Source organism: Protomyctophum bolini (genome assembly GCF_963924005.1).
Source record: "Protomyctophum bolini genome assembly, chromosome: 8".
In the NCBI taxonomy this organism is placed as follows: Eukaryota; Metazoa; Chordata; class Actinopteri; order Myctophiformes; family Myctophidae; genus Protomyctophum; species Protomyctophum bolini.
In genome coordinates this window covers 33,082,253-33,096,611 of record NC_137869.1, presented here as the reverse complement: position 1 = coordinate 33,096,611, position 14,359 = coordinate 33,082,253, and the positions used below count along the sequence as shown (strand labels likewise).

Below are 14,359 nucleotides of genomic sequence, written 5' to 3'. Positions count from 1 at the left end.
GCAGTCTAGTGCATATAGATATTTAAAAATAGATGCCTCATTGGCCGCTGCAGTTTGTTGGAGCGATGTGTGTTGAAGGAGGGGCGGAAGAATTTACACTGGGGGAGGAAGTACGCCGGAAGTGTGGAAGGCCGTTACGTCACGCTGCCACTCAAGTGATTACTAGCCAATCACAGCGCATCTTTTCCGGGACTTTTGCCCTCCCTTGAGCACATACGGTCCAGAGTCGGAAAGGGTGTCTACCTTTATATGTCTATGGTCTAGTGAGCTAAACCCCTCCCAATTGGTCAGCTGACTGCCACATCCGCGAATGGCATGTGGGTCTTGCACACACTGAATACACGCACATAGTACTAATTCAGCATATTAACCCCTTGAGTATATGTATACGCCCTTGAGCACAGCATGAAACCCCTCGAGTATATCTGACTGAACTAACTCTGCAGGCTACGTATAATTTTTCTCAGAAAGTAGAGGCATTGGTGTGCTTTCTTCACCATTTGTGATCAGGCCTATCACTGTGGTGCTGTCTGCAAACTTGACCACTTCGTCAAGTTACAAATTAAATATATTATTATTATTATTAACTGTGTTCGATTGAGAAAGATTATGCAACTTTGAAGCCACTCATCAGACAGCAAGTTTCCGAGTAGGTGTCTGGATGTTCCGGCGACCCCCCGGGGACCCCCACACGCTAACTCTGTCATTTCTCGACCGTTTCCAACACGGGGAGGCTCGCCGGAACCGGCACCCTGGGCACGTTCCTGTGGGTCTGGAAGTTCCGGGGACCCCCACACAGAGTTGCACCACTCACTTCACACGGGTGTGATTTTTTGTGTTTTTGGGGCTCCCCTACATGTCTTCTATCCTCACAAATACCCAAATTTGAACAATCACGCTTTCATATTTGGGTTTTTATGTACAGTGGTCTCACAACAGGCCAACTGATCTGGTGCTACTTGTGATGTCATAGGTATCTCCCTTACTTTATATGTCCCTTCTTCAGTTTCAAATTTTTATTTCATCTTTGGAGACTGTTGGAGGGGAGGAAGGGTGGCCTTATTATTATGCGTCAAAGATGTAGGATGGGAGTAGCTGGGATGAGATGGAGAAAATAATTTGCATACACAGCGCCCCCCCACCACACCAGGACATTGTGGTACTGCAGCTAAAAGCGCTTTAGAAGCCAGACAGCAGAAATGACATGGACTGGTTATATCAGAGTGGTGATTTAGGCTCAAACCATTAGAAATATCATGTTTGAGGGACATAAACAATATCATATTAAATATTAATAACCGTTTTAAAATGCATGTTGTAGTTCCTTTAAAGTGTGACTGCGGAACATGCTAAACCCACCTTTTGTTTTATATGTTAAATTCAACGGTTTTTTTAAACTTTAAAGACATACAGGGTTTCCGTCAGACATCCGTGACACGTCACACATTTTGATCCCGTGACCGGGAAAAAACCCCACTGGCGCTCGGTTCCTAAGGCTTCTGGGAAACCGAGGCTCAATGCATGGCCTACGGTGCATGTGGGCCGCTTCCCGCTTGATCTGTTCCTTGTTTATGTTTTGCATCGCCGCAGTGGTGGAACCCCCGATTCAAACACAAGCGATGGGACTATTTTCAGGTGAATTTTCATTACAATTGAGAGGTTAGTGTAAACAGGCAGGGAACGGGATTTAGATATTGATTTATAACGTGCTTGCAGTTATGGTTAGGTTAGGGTTTGAGGTTAGGTTGTCGTTGTCGGACCAATAGTATGTCGTACCAAATGCCTGAACCCGTTGATAGCGTGCTGGCCGGTGGGATTCCTTTTCAGGTTAAAACCCATTTAGACCTGAGGACAAATCTGTGTCACCTTATAGCTTTTAACCCTTATTTTAAACTATAGCTGTTGAAAAATAGAATATAAAGAATATATGGCTCATAGCGAGCTTGTAGATCTGCTATTTTTGAAATATCATGAAAATGTGTGCAAATCTTTGAATATATATTCTTTCACAGTGAACGTTTTTAACTAAAATATTTGCTTCTGGAGGGGTCCCTGGAACAACATATTTCCATGGGGGTCCGTGGCCAAATACAGGTAATTCTGTGGGCCTTCCTTGACATGCAAGAGTTTGAGCACCACTGCACCACTGATGAACTGTCAAGATTTGGATTTTGTAGAATCTGGTCTCAATAGCTTAGATGGAAGTCAGGGCTGCAGGGAATGTTTTATTATTTTATTTTCCCCTCCTGAACAGGTATAGCTGTTTTTCTTTTTACTTTTTCTTTTTTCAAATGTGCCAACCTATTTTCATAAACATATCAAACTTTAGTGTTTAGCTGTAACTGGGTTGCTGCAGTCATCGTTGATTTTGTCGTATGACAAATGAAAGTGAAAATCGTTGCTGTCGGGCAGAAACCTTTTGTTTGTAAATGAATGCCCTATACTTGATCATATTAGCGTGACATGCGCCACATACAAGTATCAAAAGTAGCAGTAGCAGATCGACAATTGAGCTTGTGATCTACTGCTTTTGAATTTGAATCCTGAAAAGTAAAAGTTTTGTTTTTTAAACATGAGGTCAACACCCGACAGAGATGAAATAACTGATCTACAAGCTCACACTGCACCGCAAGCTTGTAGATCTGCTATATATGCCATTTTTGAAAATTCTTGACAAGTCAATATTTTCGACATGTTTTGCCTATAATGACAAATGCCTGTATTTTTATTGTTGCAGCTGTTGACATGCATACGAGTTTTGTAATTCAAATGATGGCAAATATTCCTTTATAAAGGTTTGCGTGTACAGTATTGAAATTCTGTGAGGTGAGGTAATGATGACTATTATGAAATGTATTGTAGCTTCTGGTCTGGATGCATATTTTCTGTTTCTAAGCGGTCAAATTGAGGATTTTTATACCCTTGCTGGTGATGGTGGACCGAAAAGGGATTAAGTACAATATTTTTCCTGTGAATTAGATATTTTCATACTGTATAATACGGGTTTGAATTGTTACATGTAAGTATTACTAACTATTCCCGTACACCGTAAAATCCTTTTTCCAAAAAATATATAAAAAATGATTAGATAATAGTTGACTTTTGTTTTGTTGAAGATGCATTTATTGAGATATTTTATGTGAATGTAATTTTGTTTATTACAAATTATCAAATGTACATTTTATTAAGACCCTATTTTCTACTAAGTGTTTACACCGCAGTGATGCTGATGTACCACGATTATAAAATAAAAGCCAACAGAGACGTGTGTGTGTGTGTGTGTGTGTGTGTGTGTGTGTGTGTGTGTGTGTGTGTGTGTGTGTGTGTGTGTGTGTGTGTGTGCGTACGTGCATGTGTGTGCGTGCGCACGCGCGTGTGTATGTGTGCCTGTTTGATCGAACGACCATGAAAAAACATGTCTTGAAAATAACAGTTCAGTACTTCAGTACGCATATGGGTGCACACACACTGACACACATACGCACAAAAACACACAAACCGACTGGTTGCGTGGGGAATGAAAGCAGGTCAAGTTAGTTCACGCAGAGAGGGTCAGCAAACTCGGCCATAAAGTTATGTAATGGTGCAGAATAACAAATAGCTAACGTAAGAGGCTTGTAACAACATTTGGTCAATTTCAGCCAAAGGGCTTTGCAGGCTGACGTGCAACTGTGAACTAGAACAGCAAGGGGAGGGTGACATCATGATGATGCGTAAAAACAAATTAATACTATTAAGGGCTTCACAAATTGCCACAAACAAAGCTAGGGGCTAAATTCCAGGCCCTGGTAACTCTCCCCTGCGTCCCCGTATGTTCTCACACTAGCCTCAAGCAAGAACTAAACTCCTGCCTTCATCTGTAGCATGCCTTTTAAGCAGGTGAGGCAAACCATCACCTGATTGCTAATTGGTAACTCTTATAACTTAACCATGGCTAACTAAGGCCCTTAAGTTATATTACAAAATTACACCAGGAGGTATTGAAGTTAACAATATATTCAATATGTTTCCCCAGGTGCCAATTCATTCACAGATGATCATGATAATAAAGTCACGACCTGATACAAACACAACACACAACCAATCAAAATGTAGAGTCCTCTACAGTGCTTAGCTCATTCCAATCAACAGGTCAGCAATGCAGAGGAGAGACATGTGACCCCACAAATAATTCAATTCCCCCACACAGTGTCAATTAATAAACATTTAAAACTCCAGCCGGATTTCTGTTGCATACTTTGGGAAGCAGCTGTGCAGTGTGTGTGTGTGTGTGTGTGTGTGTGTGTGTGTGTGTGTGTGTGTGTGTGTGTGTGTGTGTGCATTCAAAGTTCCTCCTTACAGGCTATAGGGCACGGGTTGCCCCGTGACAGGGTCCCCATCTAGAACCCTCACACCTGTGGTACCGCCGACTGACTGATATGCCCATATATGGGCGGATCAGAGCCACACAGGCTGGCCACACATTATCACCAGCAGCATTATTTAGATGAATGAAAAAGCAGTCAATTTAGTCAATCAGCCACTCGTCAATTCTCAATCACAGGAACGCACACGTGTACAAATATTTTTTTTCTTAGTAAAACTAGTCAACTAGTAAAAAAAGTGAAAGTGAAAGCTGAAAGTCCTAACATGCGTACATGCACGCGCACGCGCACGCACAGTCGCACACGCGCACACACACATACACGCGCACACACACACACACACACACCTACTTGCAACTACAACATCCCACAAAAGTAGCAGATCTACAAGCTTGAAACACTGCACGAAGCGTCTCAGTTTGAGCTTGCAGATCTGCTACTTTAGCTATTTTTTTATTTTAATCCTGAAAACATACGATATATGTTGCACTCCTGTCACAGAGAGAGCCCATGAAGAGACCATTCAAGTGTGTGTGTGTGTGTGTGTGTGTGTGTGTGTGTGTGTGTGTGTGCGTGCGTGCGTGCGTGCGTGCGTGCGTGCGTGCGTGCGTGCGTGCGTGCGTGCGTGCGTGCGTGCGTGCGTGCGTGCGTGCGTGTGGTGTAAGTGGTGGTTGGTGACAATGGTGAGTATAAGTGCATGCTTGCAGGGATGCATACATTTGTCAGACATAACATTCCGACAGGCATCAGTACGACAACACCGTCGCTCCCGACATGTGTGGCAGGTTAAAATTAACCTGTGGCAGGTTAAAACTAACCCGAGGCTTCCAACATGTGTGGCAGGCTAAAAGTAACCTGTGGGCTTCCTGTGAGGTTAGGTTTAGGGTTGGGTTTTAGGTAGGGTGTCGGACTCATGTCTGTATCTGTTAGTACGACAGAGCAAACACATGCTGGCGTGCGCAGAGTGACGCCATGTTAGCGTGAACGTGGCCATGCCCCGTCGCAGCCAAGATGTCAAGGTTCCTACATTAGCTGCAGGGTCAATTGTGTGTGATTTATGCACACACACACACACACACACAACTGAGAAACTGAAACGCCTGTTTCAAAAGTACACCTTTTCATTTGCCTCATTCTGGTCAAAAGGTCTGGTCAATGAGGAGGAGGGCCATTTACATGTAAAATGGCCCTGTTTATTATCATTATCATTTTTGTTCAAATACTGTACAAATATGTATTCATGTTTTTAATAATGCATCTCGGAATATGAACAGGAAGGACTGTAATGTCAGTTGTTTTCAATGAACTTTGTTAAATGTGTCATATAATCCCGCATATGGGATGGGCCAAAGTGGCATGACACGAAAATAATTATTTCATTCATTCACACACACACACACACACACACACACACACACACACACACACACACACACACACACACACACACACACACACACACACACTCACACACACACACACACACACACACACACACACACACACACACACACACACACACACACACACACACACACACACACACACAATCACTTTACAATCAGTGCAAAGTGCACAACACAATCAACATTCTCTATTCCCTGTTGATCACCCCTGCACGCTTTGTGGCGGCTGGGGGCGGAGGGGGGGGGGCACCACCTGCCGAGCCTGCGGAGCGGATGTGATCAAACAGGCCGGTAAACAACCAAGCCAGGAGTGCCAGAATAAACACTTACGCACTCGGAGATAAGCGGCCGGAAACAGGGGGTGGTGGTGGGGACATTTTCAGGCCTCATTTATTGCGTGTGTGTGTGGGGGGTTAAATTGTCAACAAGCCTGAGTCAGAGACAGTAAGAGATAGAGAGTGAATGTGTGTGTGGGTGTGTGTGTGGGGGGGGGGGGGGGGGGGGGGGAATTGGGGGTGGGGTGTAGCCGAACAGGACACAGCGTGGAGGGGGTTAATGATACTTTTACTGCCCCACCCCCCTACACTAGCCCACCCCCGCCTCCCACCCCTGTGTCATAACATCCCTTTACTGTAAATGTTGCAGGAGCCTGTACTGGACACTGGAGCGTGGGAGGAACACAGATCGTTGCCCAAGACTGTGTGTACATGAACATGTTTATGACCCTATGTACTTGTGCTTGTGCGTGCGTGCGTGCGTGCGTGCGTGCGTGTGTGTGTGTGTGTGTGTGTGTGTGCGTGCGTGCGTATTACAATACCTCTGAGGGCCACATGTACAGTATAGTAGAATTTCAAAAACAGACGTGAGGTCAATTTTATTTCCATGGTACTCACCAGTTTTCTTGTTAAAACATATTTTAGGGTTATAGGATTAAGTATTTATAGGTGATATTTCTGGGTTATGGTTAGAGTTATGCCAGATTTATACTTACTGTAGTTGCACGCTGGCGTTGTATACCAAATATAGCAGATCTACAAGCTCAGAGCATCACATCACAGTGCGTCACAGCCCATCAGTGCACCACATGTGACGCAATATGAGTTTGTAGATCTGCAATTTTGGCTTCAGGCTTATGGTTAAAATGGCAAACAATTAGGCTACACTTAAAAAAGCATTGATAGAATCACCATACTAAAACATAATTTCCTTTCTTTAAAACCATGTAAAATGTGTTTTCATTGTGATACAGATAAATAAGAACTTAAAGTATATATGTATGTTGATTCCATTGGTCAAAATCGATGCTCTGAAAATGCACCCTACCCTACACTTCTGTGCACTTAACATGGGACTACCTCTTTCTACCTGATGGGCGTGCATGGTTACATGCCTAAACTATAGGGTTGTCCCGATACGTTCACGTGATTGGAAATGAGGGCCGATCACATCATTCGAAATGATCGGATCGGGAGAAATCCCTAGCCAAGATTTCGAAACTTTTAATAATTCTAGTAAGACTAAAAGTATTTTAGCAACTTAGCCTTAGGGTTACTTTTAGTAGCAAATTCTGAGTATTTTTATTGCCATAAGCTCAGTCTTTGAACACACCACTGAACTTTAGAACTGCCTATAGGCTACTTAAACTAATTAGTTTTAATCTAGTCTTAGGCAGCCAACAAAAAAATAACACTGGCATAAAATAAACTAAAACATAATTGCCCAGACTCTTCTTCAACAATGAAAGCAAACATTCTTTGTTCTGTAATTGTATGGTACAAAACACTGTCCTTAAACAAGAAACCTAACTTTAACTTCACAAAAACTATGCCTAAACTTAACCTTAACCCTAACCTCACAGAATAATAACCTCAAAACCACGCCCACGGGTAGAAAGCTCCGGGCTGCCGTATTTAGTGGTCAGATGGGTGGGCAATGCTTTCAAGATCTCAAAGTGGGCCCTGATCCAGGAAAGGTTGGGAAGCTCTATTTTCCAGTTCTATCTGCAACACTGCAGGTTCTATCTGCTACACCAGTAAAATCACCTCGAGATTTCCCCACACTATACAGTAAGAAACAAGACACTGTCTGTCAGACACTCGTCAGCGTTACAACCGCAATTATCAGCCCAGGGCTTTTCCCTGTCGATCAAAACGCTCACGCAGGGATTTAACACTTCCTGCCACAGTTACGCACTTCCACTTTACTCAGCTGAAACATGTCCCTGCATGGAACCTTCATTTCACAATAGCGAGGCGTCTTCCAACTCCAGGGCAATTCCTGATTCGCAACCATAACACAAACTTCAGTACAAAAGACATCCTCTGAGAACTTGCATTTGTCCTCCTTTATTCAAGGGTTAATTCCTAACGCCAAATCAAATGGGTTCAGATCTGAGCCAAGTCTCCTGAGGAGATGCGTCTGAAGCCTGTCCTGGACGGGGTATCCGGACGTAAAAACAAATCCATTCAGGACCTTTCCGAGGGTGTTATTCACCCTAAGGTACAGTGTGTACTTGAACTTTACATTTATGTAAGAAGCTCTACTGACCCTTGCTGACCTGTTGTTCCTCCTATCATCAGACTCGTGACTTGCAAGCAAATGGACTATGCGAAGACAAGTTGAAAACACTCTCTGATATGTGTGCTGTGGGAAGATCATCGTGACCAGAGATAAACAGGTGCATTACCGATTGTGAAATGACACACAATGTAAACACAGCTGGAGGGGGATATCCCAACGCTTTGTGATGGATTGCCTTGTGTAGATCTGGAGACACATTATGTGCCCATGATGAGTGCAGCCAGCTGACAAACATGCTTAAGTCTCTGTTGTTTAATGTTCAGCTTTAACCACATGAACCTATTGTCCCTATTCTGGCCGTGAAAATTCAGAGAAAATAGCAGATCTACAGTAAGCTCACAATATACACTGTGGCACACGCTGCATTGTAGAATGGCTATTTTCGGCTGCGATATTTAGTGTAGAGCAAAACAGTATAGTAAAGTCCTGGGGGAGTCCAGCCAATTACTAAGTAGGCCTATATTATATAGAATATAGGGTTTAAGTCAGTGTTTCTCAACCTGTTTTGGTCCAGAGAAGGATGAGGCTGGCAGGACTGCTTCAGGCACCCAGAACTTGAGGCAAGTAAATTGACCCTATGGGAGCCAATCCAGGGCAAAGCCAGGAGGGGAAAGAAGCGTACCACCTATGTAGACGTGCGACGTGCTGCAGAGCTCAAGAACCTGATGTTGGATAGGAAATTGTGGAGGGCAGTGATCCAGGAATCCCGAGTTGGTGTTGGCTAGACCTCACTCTCGCAGCAACTAACTAACTTTGGTCCAGTGCTCCCTATCCAATATCCAGGTCCTTTACTCCCTCCATTAAAATGTAAGCTTTATTTGTATTGTGTATTGCGTTGCTTTAACTTGCTTATATAATTTAGAAAACATCTCATAGATGTGGCCAACTGTGTGTAGTAGGCCTAACCCATTTTCAACATTTTTCATTCTTGTGTTGTCAGTTTGCCAATAACGAATGTTTATTATCAGTGTCCAGGCCAGAGTGTCCCGGAGTAAGGGAATGCGAACACAAAAACATTGCAACACAAAGACTTCCATCAATGCAATTTCAGAAATATATATAATAATTCATAACAGATACTCTACCGTATGAATGTGTGTGTGTGTGTGTGTGTGTGTGTGTGTGTGTGTGTGTGTGTGTGTGTGTGTGTGTGTGTGTGTGTGTGTGTGCGTGCGTTTGTGCGTGCGTGCGTGCGGTAGGAATGGAGGAGTTGTTACTGTAACAGTGCAGTTGAATGGAAAACTCCACTCAGTAGCACAGGGACATTTGGCAAATGCGACCAACTCAGTTCCGTCAATCCATTCACAGGTTTCCAATCAACGTTGCCAAGTGCAGTGGCTCTGACTTCCTCCCTGCAGCGAAACACACACAGATGCACACGCACGCACGTACACACGCACACTCACGCACACCCACAGAGGAGGAAAGCAAACACAATAGATGCTGGTGCATGGGAGCCTGGATTTCCTGGGTTTCCCACACACAAGTGTACAATCACACTCACAAACATGCACAATTGCTCTGACATGCACACACACACACACACACACACACACACACACACACACACACACACACATGAGCCATCATATGTGTGATGTGTGACGTTTTCAGTTCTTTGAGATGCCAAAGAACTGAAAGCGGCCTACAGTTTGAAAGGTTCCTTTACCGTGACCAGAGCTCCATTTCATTGTTTTTCACTCTGCGCTGGCCCTGACATGGCTTACCTGATTATGGAAATCTTGGGAGGAGGAGGGTAGAATAAAAAATAACAACTTTTCGGGGGATTATACAGTCACCATGCCTGCCCACGTCACATTCCTACCCGCTGAATCTCAGCCCTGGGAAGAGAGAGGCTAATTGGCTGTTGCGCTGCTACTGTATTGTGCACTGAGCGGACGTGGACGTGACACCTCATTAGACTAGACTAGAGTAGACACACAGAGGTACTGCACCACTGGTGCGCAGCTGCGACCTGAAACAGGTGAGATGTGCATCCCAGACAGTACAACCCAATTTATATGCCGTTCGGCCCACAGCCAAAGCCCAAACTGGCTCAGTGGTCCGTCCCCCGGCCCGTCCCCATTCCTGATCCTCAAATCCCAGACACTGGCTTCAGTTAAATCAAAGAATTCAAACTTTAGCCAACCAAAACCCAAAGTAATGGTCTCATTAGATTACTTGATTTGATGTAAACTCGCCCTGAATGAACCCCACTGTAGGGGATGTGAAGAATGGGGAGGCACATATAGGCCCTCCTGAGCCTCTGGCCATAGGCCAGCTCATATAGTATTGTATAGACCCATCCAGGCAGGTGTGCATTCTTACGGTGGGTGTAATTTTCAAACAAGTCTGTTTTTCTGTGCTCCCCCTTGTCCTTATGTACCCTCCTCGTGTCCTGCAAAGGGCAAGGGGTTCAGATGTCCATAAATGGTATAGTTCCAGTGGAACATGTCTGTGTATTATGTGCCTTTTCATGTGAACAGGGGCAGCCTGATATGTTGTATGTTTTTGCCATGAGGGCTCATGTCTAAGGTAAACATTCCCGGGGATGTTCAATGCCAACAGCCGTTTGATCTTCATCACATAACATGTGAAAGAGGCAGATAAAGCCTTATCACTCTCTCACCCATCCATGCACAAACCCTGTAGGAATGATAGGGGGGCCTTGTAGGGGTCGACCCTCTCAGGCCCTGACAGGTCTTGCTGTGTGCATGTGTTTTTGTGGTCTGGCCATGACCTGAGATAACACTCCACTGTGTTTGGCTTGCCTCTTCTCCCTCTTTCCCCCCTGGAAACGGACAGCGAAGAATGCTCAGAGCCCAATCACAGTCGGAACGATTCACTCTTCCACATGCAATAGTCCACATATACAGTACTTTAATATCCATGCTCCTAGCTGGTGCATATACTGTATGTGTCTCCCCTACTCTAACTACCGGGTATATGATATACAGTATATGAGCTACAGTGCACGGTCCTGTGGCGTATGGCCCTCTGGCCTGCTCCTATCTGGCAAGCATGGGGGCAGAGGCCGGAAGGGGGGGGGGGGGATTGGAATAGGATGGCCAAGGAAACTAAAATCTCTTCCTTTAAGCTACAGTAGGTTTACTTTACACTCCCTGGGAGCGCTCACAAGGTTTAGAAATGCACATCCCCCCTCACATATCAGGACCATGTGGACCATGTGGTCCTGCATGTGACTGTAGGTCACATTTACTATGAAAACCTGCATGAAAATCTGTCAGTTAGTCACCCACGCCTCCATATAATGATCACGCCTCGTGACATTACGCCTCCATCCATATATGGTCACACCTTGTGACATCACGCCTCCATATATGGTCATGCCTCGCCTCGATCCTCCCCACCCGTCCTTCCTGTTCTGACATTCCATGTTGATCTGACCTCATCAAACCCTGTACACTCAAGACACGCTCCATATATGGCCAGTACAGAATTCATTCCATACGTTGATCTCCCCATGTCAAAGCGCCAGCCCTCGTCCAGCAGTCTGCCGTCACCCAGGCGGATGCGTGCACGCAACCTTTCTCGCCCTCAGGGCATCTTACTGGTTATTGTGGGCTTGAGAAGCCAGACCACTATGTTATTTCCATTCTTTATTCTGCTACCCCCTGTGAATTCCCCCATCGAAAAGAATGGGATTTTATAGCAATTATTGCTGCTGTGTCAGGGACCCTGACTCAGGGTGAAAATATGAAAGGACTTCCAAATTAGGAAAGCAACATAAACATCTTCAATTGGAACACTGTGGTAGCCTACTGCATAAGAGCACACGACTCACTTTGAAATGCAATCATATGGATTACCATTGCAATCAATGCTCCATCTTTGCTTCTAAAGCATCTAATACATTAGCCCTGAAAGATGACTATCATATACTAATACATCAGCAGCTGATAGAAAAGTCTTAACAATGTCATCTGATTGAATTCACCCTAAATTGAATCCAAAGGCACTACTAGGCTTGAATAATTCACTGAAGTCACGTTACTATACTAATAGCCTTGGCTTTATTGTGGCTTTGACAAATACCAATAAAAGTTGAGTCACATGACATGAGAATGACTCGCTGGTAGATGACGCAATCCCGTCAAGCAATTGCATGAAGTCAATTAGGCTACTTGATGAGTGACACACAGAAGACCGGCCTGGCTGGGACTGAACACATAGGCTAGGTTATTGCGTCAGTTTAAAACACAACGTTTTTATTATTATTTTTATTTTATTGTTTTCTTTCTTTCTTTCTTTTGTCTTTTTAGGGGGAGAACTGTGCATAATTTGAAGTCTGTTTAAAGATTTGATTGATTGATTGATTTGAATACTTTAACAGTTGGATTTATACAAAATTAGCTAAAAGGATAACAACAAAAAAAAGCCCAAGTGGCTTAATTTCCATTGTGGTCCTGTGCAATAAATTCATCGAGACATTTAAAGACAAAACAAAAAAGAGAAGAATAATATGTATCGGCTACAGTATGAAACCGTTGGGGGGGGGGGGGGGGGGGTATTTCTGGTAGCCTAATAAGCTTAGACTTTTTACACTTCTTAAGGCCTACTTATTTCTGCTGTAGTAGGTAGGCCTAGTGTGGCACGGTGGCACTTGATCTGGACGAATACTCATTCCTCCATGCTGCTCATCATTGAGTGACACTTAGTTTACTACAATAAAAATCAATGTGCAAACCTATGGCACATTTGCTGCATGGGCGAGGGACGTACGTGTATCGCAGTGTCAGCGGAGCCCCGAGCTCAAGCTTAAGGTCTATTATTACACCAGGAAACGACCGGATAATTACAACAGGACTTCTGCGGTGCTGAGCCAAAAGTGGGTTTCAGTATGCTAGAGAGATCACGTACCGCTGCGCCCCAGAGACGTGACTCAATGGCGTAAATGGTGACCCCCATTTGCGTAGCTATTTCTGAATTGGATCTGCAATGCATGGATGCCTCCCCACGTCAAATTAGAGTTGAACAGCACCGTTTCAGTCTCTCATGCAGTTCTATTGGTTGTGTGGGCGTGCGTAATCTGTGCTCATTTGTAGGCATACTCATTTCCCAGATATCTGAAGGGACAATTAAAACCAAAACAAAAAAAACGTATGAATAGCATTATTGTCCCTGGATAGATGTTCACTTGTTTGCTGTGGGAAATGTGCTTTTTTCGGTTTGGAGGTCAAATTAACTTTGAACTATTGGCATCACTTTTTCTTCTTTCTTTTTTTAAATAAACTACCTAGAATCAAACCATATAGTCTACTAGCCTACTCTACTGTTAGCCTAAAGCGCTTTAATTGCACGCATGTTGTAAACTCCTTGATTAGGCTACACATGTTTGTTGTGAGCAACAGCACACGCGGATGTCGTCACTCGTTCGTAATACATGCAGGCACTGCCTGTTCCAAAATAAATATTGACCGTGATTTACGCGTTGTATTGGAATAAACTCCCTCTCTCCCTGGCCGGACATAGGCGGGCCAATCAGAGCCCATCGGATCATTACACCTTCTTTCTGAAATCATTCATAGTCGATGCATTTACAAGGACCCGACTATAAATACGGCTGCGCGCAACGGACACTTAGACATTTTTCCAAAATCAAAGAAGGCAACAACTGAACAACAAGAAAAAAGACCAAAAGAAAAACCTTGGAATTCGGCTTACAACTGATTGTTTCCCCTGCCTTCATATCTGCATCTGATAATTCTATATTTAGAAACCGGCTCCTTAATTCATTTGCCATGATGAGTGGATTCTATTTAAATCACGTCGTGCTGGTAGCCGTGTGCTCCGTGCTGGCCGCAGTGTCGCTAGGGTCCCGGTACCGGGGCCAGAGCCGATCCGCTGCGCCCCGTGCACACCCGAAAAGATGAACGAATGTCCAGCAGTTGCGCCTGGGTGTGCCGAAGTGCTGCGGGAGCCAGGCTGCGGATGTTGTCTTGCTTGCGCCCTGAAGGCTGGAGACTTGTGCGGGATCTACACGGCACC

The 14,359-nt window shown here is 44.3% G+C and overlaps 1 protein-coding gene across 1 annotated transcript in view; it reads left to right on the top strand.

The window, feature by feature from the left end:
* The first annotated feature begins 13,923 nt into the window (after positions 1–13,923).
* LOC308320206 (insulin-like growth factor-binding protein 1) overlaps positions 13,924–14,359 on the top strand; it is a 2,810-nt gene continuing 2,374 nt past the window's right edge. The window contains 2 exon segments of the mRNA XM_080770524.1: positions 13,924–14,185; positions 14,188–14,354. Coding sequence (XP_080626650.1) covers positions 14,113–14,185; positions 14,188–14,354 — 240 coding nt within the window. The 5' untranslated portion in view covers positions 13,924–14,112.